The sequence below is a fragment of the Natator depressus genome, chromosome 3, assembly GCF_965152275.1.
Source record: "Natator depressus isolate rNatDep1 chromosome 3, rNatDep2.hap1, whole genome shotgun sequence".
Taxonomy (NCBI): domain Eukaryota; kingdom Metazoa; phylum Chordata; order Testudines; family Cheloniidae; genus Natator; species Natator depressus.
Window position 1 is genome coordinate 125,165,056 of NC_134236.1, and position 14,527 is coordinate 125,179,582.

Consider the following 14,527-nt stretch of genomic DNA (forward strand, 5'->3'; position numbering starts at 1 on the left):
GGTACCAGAGGTTGTGGAGGAAGGTCCATCGGTACCATCTTGCTAGAAGCAAGCTGCTTCTCTCTGCTGCCCTGCTTGCATTTTGATGGTACCCAAAATGGTTTAAGTACCAATGCACATTTAGAATCATGGCTCCTAGAGGAACTCAAGAGTCTTTAAAGCACTATTGGTTGGTACAGGAGGAGCATGGAGCCTCTGATGGTGTCCAGCCCAGAACCTGAGGGCTTGGACATGGTCAACTTGTGAGAAAACCAAAATCTTTTTGAAACAGGCTCTTTGTGAGGAAAGGTAAAACTCCTTTTCTGAAAGGCATTCCCAGAATGCAGTGTCGAGGTAGAAAGGGCACTCTGCTCACTTGGAGACTGATGAACGGGCAGAGGGTCTCTCATAACTCTCTGAGGCAGGGTGAAGAGAGCTCTCTCTGATGAAGAATTGAAGTCTAATCTCTGTTTTCTTAGCCCTGCTCTTAAGTCAAAGTTCCCCTGAGCCAATGGCTCACTGGACTGATGTGATTAAGGCATGTCAATTTTATAGCCAACGGTACACAAAGGAGTAACGGCGCCAGCATCACATCCAACTGCCTTTGGCTGCCCTAACCCGATGGATCAAATACTCATTTTCCCCCTGGGTGTACTGGAGGTGGCTTTTCAGTGTGAGACTAAGCAAGATTCAAACCTCTGACCTTCAGGATTGTAGTCAAGCACCTTAATCACTCAGCCACCACACTTCTAATGGCACTGCACCTCAGCTCTTAAGGGCTGAGCAGAAATTGCATTTGTGAGGGATGTGCATGCCCCCAGATAAGGAATGCACCAGGAATGCCTGCTGATGACTGGGATAGCCTATTGGTAGGTGAGGCAACACATGAATCTTGGTGATCCTGGTATACCGCCTTCACCTGGAGTGAAAGCCTCCCAAAAGGAGGGTGGGGGAACACCCTGAACTGCTACCAAACATCTCTGATCAAAGGTGCATGAAACACATGCACACTTGAAGGGGAGCACCGTACTTGAAGAATAAATGCTTTGAAAAAGTTGACCAGTGTAGAAACACTACCTACCCATATTGCAAAATATAGCTTTACCGAAAGGTTTAAATTGAGCTCTGTGTAACTTGGTAATGTCCTTTTAAACAGAAGCAATTTCATTCTGTAACACTAGTTCATGTACTTCTAATAGCCTAAGCTTTCATTGATCCACCCTTCCATTAAGGTGCTGACAACATGTATTATTTTAAAATTTATAATCAATAAACAATTGATAACAACATGCTTTCAATTATTCCCACAAGATGGAACAAAACAATTAGAAAATGTTGTGTGTATGAAATGAATCTTTACCACTTCCCACTCAGAATACCAATGAGAATCAACCAGCCTTATAAGGCCCACTCTTCAAGTACATAACTCAACTACAAAAAATATCAAAACAAAATGAGGAAAGAAAAGGAGAAGTCTGGGGTCAGAAGTAGCTGGCACCATCTTGAAGGGGGAAATTTAAAAAGAAAACCAGCTGCAGAATTTTAGGCCTTACCTCCTGGTGACTGAGATGGAAGGCTTCTTTGCCCCAATGCCGATAAAGCTCCAGGATACCAATCAAATCACCAATTGCAGTGACAATCGGTAAACAAAGAACAGATTGGATACGAGTCCCTGATTCCAGTCCAGTACCTTTGGGAAATCGTTCATCCTAAAAAGTGCAAACAATGTTTCATCAAATGTAAATATTATAACATTAATATAAAAAATAAATCAACATTTCTCTCTCAGCTGGCTGAACCACTTAGCACAAACAGCGACACCCTTCACGTTCAAGAACTCAATCAAAAATGTCTCTCCATGGTTATTTTACAAATATAAATGACCTTATCCAAAGTTAGAGTCAGTTATGGTATCAGATGCAAGCTTTGTATTTATTTTTAAAGTACATCTCTTTTAACCTCACGCTCAGCAGAAATAGTACTTTATTGCTGAGACTAGTCTGTACAATGGCAGAAAGAAAACTAAATACACTGGCAACTGTGCTGTCTCTACACTACTGTGGTAAGTCAACCTAAGTTACTCTATTTCAGCTATGTGAATAATGTAGCTGGAGTTGACGTAGCTTAGGTAGACTTACTGCAGTGTCTACACCGTACTGGATCAACAGGCAAGCACTCTTCACTAGACCCGCTAAATGGACCCCATGTGCATTGATTGCAGCAGCGTCGATCCCGCAGTAGTGTAGACGTAGCCTCTGAATTGAATTGCAGCAACTCAAACCACAGGGTTACCAAGCAGGCAATAGCCTCTGCGGGAGTAAGTAATCAAAGCCTGAGGCACTCACCGGTGCCAAAGGCCCCATGGAGACACAAATCTGCACTAACAATTCCCAAACTATCCCAATACTGAGGACAAAAGTTACATCTATGCAAGACAGAAAGGCTCTTCCCCATATCCTATTGTGCTTTACCACCCATCCTTAGTATACCTGTTCTCAAACTTGGGCAAAAATTAGAGGAAAGAATGTCATCACGATGAAATGCTACCACAAAGGGGTCCAGTCTATCAAGTTGTGCCATTAATAAGATATGCCCCAGGCTTTACAGATCAAATGCCCCAGGAAAGGGAACTTATCATGAATAGGAAAATTGCCCATATGCTATTTTTTACTGGGGTTGTAACTAATCTCGAGGTGTAACTGTGGGCCCACACTCTTGAGCACTAACTCTTTAATCCTCTACTCTCAACAGATGATCCCTGCAGTGTGCTCCAGGGAAAGGAGAACACCCCTCCTAGCTTGGCCAATCTGCTGTAGTGGAAAAAAATGCCTTCCTTACCCCAAATAAGGTGATCATTTTCCCTTTGAGCATGACAGTGAGGGTCAATCTGAATGTAACGCATGGCCTGAAAGCAATCGTCGCTCAAACCAATGGTAAATAGTCCCTCCCTCAGGCAACCCCAAAGGAAGGAGAATGTGAAGAACTTCAGACTGTCAGGAAGCAACGTAACAGGAGGATCCTACTTCCACTGGCAGACTCTTTTAGTGCCTGCTTGCATGGAGAGGGATCTGGCAAGTCAGTGTACAAGGGCCTGCTGCTTCCCCTTGTTGAAACACTCCCAAAGCCTCTGGAACCCATTCATCCTGGTCAATAACCTCCTTGTAGAAAAGCAAACAAGAATAAGGGGTCTGGGAGGAGAGGAAAACAGGCCAGGTGGAAGCAGCCCTTGCATTTTTCCCAAATCCAACCCACAGGCCACTGTAACACTGCTCACTCTCTGCTGAGATAGAGAGCCTGAATTCTAGAAGAACATAGACTATGCTGAAAAGATTTCTTCTGAGACGAAGGTGAATGACTCGGCACATATGGATATGCACAATCTTTGCAAATAAAGATCTATAAAGAGAAAAGCTGCCATGCTATACTGGTGCTCTGGTGAGAGTGTAAACCGGAAGACATTATTCATACATTTTCCCCCACAAAAACTCTAGAATTTGATTATGAATATGAAAGATACATATATAAAACATTAAGGTATTCACTGAAAACTACTGAGAAAATTTTCAAGTAATGCAGTTAAGTAGTGTCATGTATTAAATCAAAATTTGGTTGACTATGTGCAAGTTAATAGAGTGTCAGTCACTTTAGCATTTGGGCTTGGCATACTGCCTGTTCTGAGGGCTAGGAAGGGAATTTTGGCTGATCATGCTTTTTTCTCCCATGGATTTTTAGTGCACAGTAGTGTTATTTCCCTTCTCTGGCAGAAAAAAAGTTATTTTTAAAAAAATGTATAACATTTGTAAAAGTTAAAAAAATTATACAGGGATGAGTTTTTATTAAACAGAGAATTCATGCTTCTGGTCAGACACTACAAGTAGCAATGTAAATTATTTACTGTATGAATAATCCAGTTTACATTTCAACAATAATACATTTTTTGGGGAAAAAAAGATGCATGCATCTCTTTAAAAAGAGAAAGTAATTTACCCCCAGAATATCTTCTACTAACAAAGTTTTTCTATATTTGGCTACATATGCAGATATTGTGGTGCCAAGTGCAATGGGCCCTGCAGGAATGAGCTGTGGTTGTCCTTCCTTAGCTCCCGGAGGTGTGAACACACAGAGGCTCTAATCAGAAGAAGAAAGAAAATGCCATTAGAAAGTTGGACTGTATTTGCACTGTAATTTGTGTTATTATGTACTGTACAATAAATAGTAAGAAGAATTAAAGGATAAGTTAAAATAATTTAGGTAGATCCATTTTGAGCTGATGCAATGAAACTGAGGTGGACTGACGGACTCAGCTTCATTCTGTCAACAACTGCATCAAGAGATTATAGCAAATTCAGCCCTGGCTTAAGTGGATACACCTATTGTAGTCAATATCCGCTGTGCTCACTTACATCAGAGATAGATTCTGCCCTTTTGAATACATTATGTATCGTATAAAGAACTCCAGAGCAGTAAGTGACAAGATAACAGAAAACTACTCTTTTGTCAAGGATACATTTACTTCCATCTTTTCACAGAAAAGTTTTAACAAACATGGATAACTCCAAGTTCTTGTTTCTCTTTCCTGTTACTTCCCCACCTCTATCTCCATGGTCAGGTGGCTTTGGCCCTGAACCTGCAATTGTATCCAGGCAGATAGACATCTGAACCCATGTGAAGCACAACTGACGACAGAGGGCCTCTGAGCAAGTGTGAAAGTGTCCCCCTGCATGCATTCTGTTTTGCTGCCTTTGCACCCAAGATCAATCCGAGCTGATTATGTTGCTGAAGACTCAGAAGTAGTTATGACAACTTTCACTTTATGAAAGCCTTCCTCAAAACAATGACTTTTTTTTTTTTTAATAAAGCTGAAGTATAAACCAAGGTAGCATTAGTAAAGTAAATTAGGCCAGCACAGGAAAAAGCTGCTGGCTAAATGGATCCAACTGCAGCATTAAGGCCTAAGAGAGACTAAACTAGAGCATCTATTTTTTCCTCTTATTAAAATCAAACATTAAATTACAAATAATAAATAGATTGAACACAACCACTAGCATACATAGGGGCTAACCTGCCAGCCCTCCAGGTGCCCATCTCCCATTGGGAGTCTAGGAGAGTTGTATTCACAAGGATTTTAGGATCAACGATATACTGCAAGGAACAATCCCATGCTGGAAGGAAAATGGAATAGATGATCACCATCTTCCATTTCATGAGTCTATAGAAGTAGTTATGGCTTTCTGTAAGGTATTTATTGCTCGATGAATGGAACAAGTAACCCAGCCTGCCATGAATCAAAGTAGCGCCATTACCTTCAAGGAGGAACTAGTCCATAGTTTCAGTACTACTTGCCTGTTTGTTACTGCAATGACAGTGCTGTTTGAGTTACTGTTTTTGCTGGGTTTCAGAGTAGCAGCCGTGTTAGTCTGTATTCGCAAAAATAAAAGGAGTACTTGTGGCACCTTAGAGACTAACAAATTTATTTGAGCATAAGATTTCGTGAGCTACAGCTCACTTCATCGGATGCATTCAGTGGAAAATACAGTGGGGAGATTTATATACATAGAGAACGTGAAAAAATGGGTGTTACAATACACACTGTAACGAGAGTGATCACTTAAGGTGAGCTATTACCAGCAGGAGAGCGGGGGGTGGGGGGAGAACCTTTTGTAGTGATCATCAAGGTAGGCCATTTCCAGCAGTTGACAAGAATGTCTGAGGAACAGTGGGGGGTGGGGGTGGGGGAAATAAACACGGGGAAATAGTTTTACTTTGTGTAATGACCCATCCACTTCCAGTCTTTATTCAAGCCTAAATTAATTGTATCCAGTTTGCAAATTAATTCCAATTCAGCAGTCTCTCGTTGGAGTCTGTTTTTGAAGTTTTTTGTTGAAGAATTGCCACTTTTAGGTCTGTAATCGAGTGACCAAAGAGACTGAAGTGTTCTCCGACTGGTTTTTGAATGTTATCATCTTCAGCCCCCAACTAAAACCTCTCCAACGCATCATCAAGGATCTACAACCTATCCTGAAGGACGACCCATCACTCTCACAAATCTTGGGAGACAGGCCACTCCTTTCCTACAGACAGCCCCCCAACCTGAAGCAAATACTCACCAGCAACCACACACCACACAACAAAAACACTAACCCAGGAACCTATCCTTGCAACAAAGCCCGTTGCCAACTGTATCCACATACCTATTCAGGGGACACCATCATAGGGCCTAATCACATCAGCCACACTATCAGAAGCTCGTTCACCGGCACATCTACCAATGTGATATATGCCATCATGTGCCAGCAATGCCCCTCTGCCATGTACACTGGCCAAACTGGACAGTCTCTACGTAAAAGAATAAATGGACACAAATCAGACGTCAAGAATTATAACATTCAAAAACCAGTCGGAGAACACTTCAGTCTCTTTGGTCACTTGATTACAGACCTAAAAGTTGCAATTCTTCAGCAAAAAAACTTCAAAAACAGACTCCAACGAGAGACTGCTGAATTGGAATTAATTTGCAAACAGGATACAATTAATTTAGGCTTGAATAGAGACTGGGAGTGGATGGGTCATTACACAAAGTAAAACTATTTTCCCGTGTTTATTTCCCCCCACACACACGGTTCCTCAGACATTCTTGTCAACTGCTGGAAACGGCCACCTTGATTATCACTGCAAAAGGTTCCCCCCCTCCACCCCCATGCTTGTAATAGCTCACCTTAAGTGAGCACTCTCGTTACAGTGTGTATGGTAACACCCACTGTTTCATGTTTTCTATGTATATAAATCTCCCCACTGTATTTTCAACTGAATGCATCCGATGAAGTGAGCTGTAGCTCACGAAAGCTTATGCTCAAATAAATTTGTTAGTCTCTAAGGTGCCACAAGTACTCCTTTTCTTTTTGTTTTTTGCTGGTTACTGCTTCAGATCTATTTGGCTTTCTGCTCTAGCCAGCTGACACTGTACTAGTTGTAAGATTTGAAGGATTGCTCAGTCACTCAAAAGCATCTGACAGGCTGCCACTGGTGGCTGAAATACTGTGAGAATCACGCATATCATCAAGAAAATTAGCTAAAATGTTGATTAATGGGTTAAATAATTATTTAAGTTGTATTTCTAGAAAGCAGGACTGTTCTACTTAATTTACTCTTTGCTTGTTAGTAAAAATAAATCCACAAAGATACTGTTCTCTACTGTCAGAATGTTCTCTTCTCTTCCCTGCTCCTAACCAGTTCCCCTTTAAAATAATTTCGTTTTACTTCTCAAATAATCAGACATCCAAAGTTGAATGGCAAAACAATAAAGCAACATGTTAGTGATTGTCAGTATAACAGTCACATAAGATTATTAAATGCACAGGAAGCAGAATGATATTTCAAACCTTAATTGGAATCCTGGCTCTATTGAAATTAATAGCAAAACATCCATTGACTTCAAGGGGCCAGGAATTCCTGCCCTTATCTTTATCTACTTTCGGTAATTATGTGGCCCCAGGTACCATAGTATCTGAGTGCCTCACAATTTTTATCTTCACAACCACCCCGAGTGAGGTAGGGCAGTACTATCATACTCATTCTACAAATGGGGAACAGAGACACAGAGCGGCTCGGTGACTTGCCCAGTCACACAAAAAGACTGTGGCAGAGCACGGAATCAAGTTCTGGCTTCCAAGTCTGAAGCCTAGTGCTCTAGCCACTGCATCGTCCTTTTTTTTTTTTTTTTTTTTTTTTAACATTCTTTACATTAATAAAACCCAAAGCACTTTTTGAAGAGACTCTTTTTAAATAGGCAAGGGGTGGCTTGTTACTAGTTTGGTGCTGAAATCTTTAGTCCAAATGGTTTGATTTGTTTCAATAGCAAAATTAAATAAAACTGAACCAATAATAATATGCAGAATTTCCATACAGTAAGTAACAATAATGATAAATAGTATTATGACTTTTGGTACAAAATAGACAGGAGATACACTAAGGATGAAAGCTCTTTATTCATGCAAATGTCCCTACTAATAAAAATTATGGAAACAGAAATCAGAAAATATATAATATTTAGGGAACAATTTCTCCAAACCGAATGTACTGCAAGCTTTTTCATTAGGCATCAGAAAGTCTTAATTGTCCAGATACATATGCAGTCATATGATTGCACGATTAATTTTACCATCAGATGCTGTGTTCATTAAGTCTATTATAAGGATTAAATTCCCCAAGCTTCAAATACTATCACAGATGTTATTTTTAAAGATAATTAATATTAATGAATTTTGTCTATATCCTACATTTATCAAACCTAAAGCTTCCTTTGCCAACAGTGGAAAGTGATACTGCATGTACTCTTCTGCTATGAGAGAATCAAACTGTTCAGAACAGAGCACCACCTTGAAAGCCAGAACAAAAACACCACCTTCTTTCTGAAGCCCTTTTATTTTCCTAAAATGGTTTCAGTTTGGGTATAAGGTTGAATCAGGGGATTGGCAGTAATTTTGTTATTTGAATATTACAGTGCTGTAAATATGAATGACCCTTTGTAGCCAAAGCAGCAGCAAATCCCAGTAGATTTTATAATCTCAGGACCTGATCCTGGAAACACTACCAGACACAGGACTTACCACCATGAGTAGTCCCATCCAACTGATTTCTCATTTGGTAGCTTCTTGTGTTATATCTGATTGTTGTTTGTTTCACAGCACCCAAACTGTGCTAAATGTGTTATTAAAACACCAAAAAGACAGGTCCCTATCCTGAAGAGTTCACAATCTAAGTAGGGTACAAAACACAAAGACAAGGAGCAGCAAGGGCCAGGAGGACAACGGGTACAAATACAGAATCATGAACTGACTTTGGTGGTCTTAATGCATCTTGTGGATTTTTTCATGTATTAAATGTTTTGTCAGGTGAGGGTTTCGACTATGCAAAGGGGGACAAAGAAATGGTTGGGAAGGTGAGAAGAATGGTCAAGCCAGAGGAGCAGAAGGGCGTGCAGAACTCAAGCAGAGGAGGAGGAAGGAATGAAAACTGAGAAGGGGATTGGATCAGAGGATACAGAAACTTTCACCTGTCTCTGGGTAGGCGTGATAAAAGTAAATGCCATCTGCTTGCAGTGGCCTACACTGAATTAGATGGTAGTCCTGTGTCCAGATCACATAAATACCACTAGAACAATTGTTGACCGTGTTAGAAGTGAGGTTAAGGGCTTGTCACTGCAGAGACTTTGTACAGTGCAAGCCAGGCTATGAATCTACAGTGCACTAGCCTGCCATGCACTAAAAGTTCCATAGTGCGCTTTGACCTACTGTTTCTAACTTTTAGCTTTCATGACAGTTACAGTATCAGAGTGACATCAAAAGTTACTGAAATCCTGCATCCTGTTACGAATAGTGGTATGTCCAATCACACTATGGAAACTTTTAATTCACGGTAGCAGGGTCCTCATGGCCACATAGTACATGGCAGCCTTGTCGGCTGTAGATACATATCCCAACTTGCCGTTCACTAGATCTCTGAATAGATATGCCTTTAGTACAGAATGGGCCTGGATGCTGTGCTCCCTCTAGATCAAGATTGAGGTACCTTGATGGAGGTAGTGAGGAGAAACTGTATCTCTTTTGTAGATACAGATCTTCAGTAACTTGTGATATCAGTCTGATATTGTCACACCGATGGGAACCAAATTATCTTAAAAATTAAAAAAAAAACAAAAAAAACCGAATGAATAAATAAATAAATAAATAGTCCTTTAGCTCTGATAGACTCCACCATGGTGTATTCCATACTACTTACGTGATCTGAAGAAACAACACTTCTTTGGACAGGAAAGTGCTAGTGACCATGCACAAGACAACCATTTTCTTCTGCTGCACCTAGTAGAGGCAGGTGCAATACTGAGGTTTGGTGCTCATTCACTTAAGTCTAATCTGAGACATTATGCTCTGAATCCATATAAATTCACAACTTCTTTTTAAGTTTGGCCTTTTGAAGGGACAAGGGAACTGTTCAAGTCAGATTCTTTGCTATACAAGTGTAGTTTCTTATATGTAGCGAGAAAGAAAATTTAAGAATCCAGCAGAAATCTACCTTTCAATATAATGGATAAACCCACAAAAGTCTGCAAAAGACGGCCAGAATAGAAAAGCATTTTTATTCTGCTTTCAATTACATTCTTACAATCTAATGGAATGCATATACATTATTATATTCAACTGGGAATTTTACGTTTACATGGCTACTTGCCTTTCATGAGACTTAAAACTTAATCCGAGTTTGATGTTATTAAGCTTATTTCAATAAAAGCAAGAAGAATATATTATGCAACAGACACAAAGTAGGGGTCTTGGGATCTGAATAGAAATGAAGCATCTTAATAAAACTCAAGAAACCACCACACACAGAAAATGCAGTTCACCCCCCCCCCCCCCGATTTGTTTTTAAAAAATCAAATAAGCTAATAAACCTACATGCACATTTCTTTCTTTCTTTCTAAATTTTGTTTTTGTTAATTTGTACACTTCTAGGGGAAAGGAGGGCTGAAGATTTAGAAAAACATAAGACTATGATTATTGGTATGTGTATTAATAGTATTATTTGTTTAGCACTGAGAGTGTGCTTGACATTGTACAGTATCCAAAAATGCAGATGTTCCATGAAACACACAAAGATGGGAGTAAGAATGATGTAATATGACGTGGGAATATGAATGAAAATTACATTAAATTAACAGGACACTGACAAGCCAAGATGACCTCCTGCAGACTTAAAAGCTAACAGTTCGTTTCAAAACAATCTCCTGAACCCCACCCTTAAAAATGTATCTGGTCCCCCAAGATGACAGCTGAACATATGTGAAACTCAATTCAGCAAAGCAATGGTATCGCTATTTTTTTTAAGTTATTAGTTAGATGTATTAAACGGGCTCTTCCACATAAGTCCAGGGGCATGTCCAACTCCGAATATAAAAACCATACACACAAATCTGTCTCTTCTCAGAGGCAACCCCACCCTCCTTTCCTCCCTCCAAAAACCCAACAAAGCAAAGCAAAACAAACAAAAATCTCATAACAAAGGATGTTCCATCCCATTCATGGGCCTTCCACTGTGTCCTCAAGGCCAGTAAACTGAGATATCTCTATTTATGGGTAAACATCAAAAGGATGGGAGAATCAGTTTGATTTTGAAACGCTGGAAACTTGCTTGAAATTCCAATCCTGTAGAAGCTAGCACTGTCCTAGAGAGCAAGACCTCCCTCCATCCCAGTCAACAGGTCTCTGCTCTTCCCTATCTTGATCTGTTATTCTCTCTTCCAGAGGCAGCAACAAAATCTCTTCACTCAGGTAGGACAGTGGTAAAGACTGACAGACCGTTATCCCCCCTTCTTTCAGCAAGGTCTGTTGGTGACAGACTTCTTCCTCCATTAACTGTGGTTAGTTAGTGGGACCCAAGACTCTCACTGTTGACCCTAGTGCAGAGGCCCCCAGAGTGTACTGGAAACTCCCTTCCTCCCTTCTCTGTCAGAACTAAAAAGTTAGGAGATTTGCAACCAAAGAGGCGAAGTATTTTTCTACAAAGTTCCCTCTTGTGTCAGTTTTTTAGACTTACGTTAGAGTTTACTGTCCATTAACAAAAACAAAAAAATCTCATGAATCTTGGTTGAAAGGTGTTATTGTGCATAAGTAGTGATCACTTTTCAAACTCAAATCGTTCAGTCATTCTCTTTTATGAATTCTGAAGTATTTCAGTGTACCAGGATTCATATTAAGTATTAAAGGCCTGTACAATTTTAGTTGATAAAGAAATACATTTTTAGTTACAGGACTGTAAAAAAGAATCTACAGCCACACTACCCCCTACCTTTGCTGCTGCTGTTATTGTTTGGTTTGGTTGCATTTTTTGCTGTGCGGTGATGGATTTTCATTTTGTTTTGCTGCCTATAAATTAACATTGACCAAACCAATTTAAACCAAGTTTATCACTATAATAATTTTTTAAAACAGTATGCTAAATTTTGGCCTCGAATCTCCACTGGTCAAATTCTGAGTCTCACAAAATAAGAGTTGCTAAAAAGAAACCCTAACAACTTTCACTGGAGGTTAAAAAAAATAACACAACTGCCACTCAACTTCTTATGTACTCTACATATACACAACCTCTACTATAATATCACCATGACACTAATATATTAACAAATTTTATGGTTTACCATAATGAGGAGTGATGCATGTTATAATGAATTTTGGAAGAATTTCATCAACTAGACAATATTCTCAGGTACTTGTTACTTTAGCAAAGCTGAACATTTGTTGGATATTTTAAGTGTGATTTTAGTGTTTGATCGAAGTGCTAGATTGGGAACCCCTGAGACCAAAGTCCTCTGTTTATCAGCAGAAATGATATAGCATGAGCAGCAGTAGTCTAAGTTTCCCCACACTGTGCTACCAATGTTCCTCAACCATCTTCTGGAAGACCCACTTCTAAGGGTAAGGGATTCCCCAGGCTCAGTCAGTCATTGGCCTTTCAGATGAGGCTGATAACAAAGGAGCCAATTCATGCCAGCTCTTATTGTGGTTGCTGTGCTGTAGCCATTGGGAACCTGGTAAATCACCAAATACATTTTACATAAGCAGTCATCAGATGATAAAAAGTTTCCTCGGGCTGCATTTGAACTGGAGACCTGTTTCATTAACAACTAGTGAGCCATTCAGTTGCTCTTTTTCTTTTTTAAAAAATACTCCTGCTCAGTTAAGCAATACCAGTAACAAACAGATTTTTAGAACACTTCAGATTTTTATTTCACAAAGACAGAAGACAGATTTTGCAGTTACAATGAGTTTAGGGTTAAAGTAAGTACACACGTTATAAAGCATTCCACCATTAACAATTTGTTTGGTTTTTTTTTATTACAGGGGATGTGATCTTGCCCCTACTTCATTCACAGAGAGTTTTGCAGCTCATTTCACTGGAAGAAAGAATGGGCCCAGAAAATGCTGAATGGAAAATTATTTAACATCCAATTGACATTAAATGGACACATCAGTGCTAAATTATTGTTGTATACTTTGGTGCCTAGAAAAGACATTTCCATTCAAGAGAATTCTATATTAAGCAAGTTGATATTAAGTGAGCTTAAGTATATCTGCATCTCACATTCTCTTCCATTTGGTAGCAGAGGCAGGGTGGTTTGTTTTGTTTGTTTTTTGTTAAAGGACACGGCAGCCCAACATATAAGAGCATATCCAAACTCTTGTACAATAAAAATTCTTGGCAAATCTATATCAAGGACCGTGCCTTAAAATCATATTCTGAAATGAACAAAACTAAGCCCAATAGAAATGACGACCGATACAACAAACCAAACCAACAGAAAAGTATCCCCAGCAGAAAAGGTTGGAATTGTAAAATGCCCAAATTGAAGAACCAGCCAGATGCTATAGCTCTAAAATCTTCCACAGTTAAAGCCAACTGTATCCTGTGTTTGAACACAATTGCCAGCAATCCCACTGCTACGAGAAGTTGGCCAGAGCGAAAAGAACAAACAATAACTTCTTGCATTTTTACAGAAACATTGATAACTCATGATTTATCTGAAGAGCTCTGCATTTTTCTATTACACACTATTAAGTATGCTGGGAAAACAGATATAAATGTTAGAAAACTAAAGCAAAGACAACATATTTGTACATTGTAAAACAATTTGTAATGTAGCTGATAATTTTGGGGGCCTGTGATAAACTAATCACTTAAGGACTGTGAAGCTGAATGATGGGAGTGCTAAATTATCATAATTAAAAGTTGTGCTAAAATTCCAAACTAGTTGGTATATTTTTTGAGTGAGTTTGTTTGTTTTTAAGATGGGGGCTACCATTTCTAAATGCATTTAATTGCTGAAGACTTTGCTATTGGGCAGTGCATTCTACACTGACAAATATGAAAGAAGCAAAGATTTTTCTCTCTATATATACACAAAGGATGCATAATGGCAGAAGTAATTTTAGTAATTTTGGGAGCTACCAACTTGAGACACCTTAAAGTGACTGATTTTCAGAGAATGGGTGCTCTGTTCTTTCACAAAAATCAGTGGCCTTTAAGCTGTCTCCATTTGGTCATCCAAAAACAGAGACAACTATAATCACTAGTCATTACTCCAGGGTTCTTAATATCTACAATCTTCCCTTCTACATAAAATCACTAGATGGCGCTGCATATCTAGCGAGAACAATAATTTCTACATACTGTAGGAATTCTAGAATTATAGCTCTATTACATTCACCCTGAAGCACAGAGTATGTGCACGTATTTGTGGCCTCTCACAAGTCTCTTTACAATAAAGCTGTTGTGAATCACCATCTGGATGGAGGATTATTGATTTGGCATAGCAATTTACAGCATCAGGAAATAGACAATGCTCACAATATAAGGTAGAAACTAATGTAAGCGTCTTGCTATTACATTTCAAAAACTAAATGGGTCCAAACCTGCATATCCTTACTCACATGAGTATAGTATTATAACTAACCAATGAGGAATTATTCACAGGAATAAAAACTACATGAGTGAGAAA

At 39.3% G+C, this 14,527-nt stretch overlaps 1 protein-coding gene across 2 annotated transcripts in view; it reads right to left on the bottom strand.

Moving 5' to 3' along the window:
• The window catches only part of PDE10A (phosphodiesterase 10A), a 565,357-nt gene that overhangs the window by 72,324 nt on the left and 478,506 nt on the right, over positions 1-14,527 (bottom strand). For both annotated transcript variants that reach the window (XM_074948747.1, XM_074948749.1), the window contains 2 exons: positions 3,967-4,107; positions 1,533-1,688 (listed from right to left, as the gene is read on the bottom strand). In XM_074948747.1, coding sequence (XP_074804848.1) covers positions 1,533-1,688; positions 3,967-4,107 — 297 coding nt within the window. The remainder of the gene's footprint in view (positions 1-1,532; positions 1,689-3,966; positions 4,108-14,527) is intronic.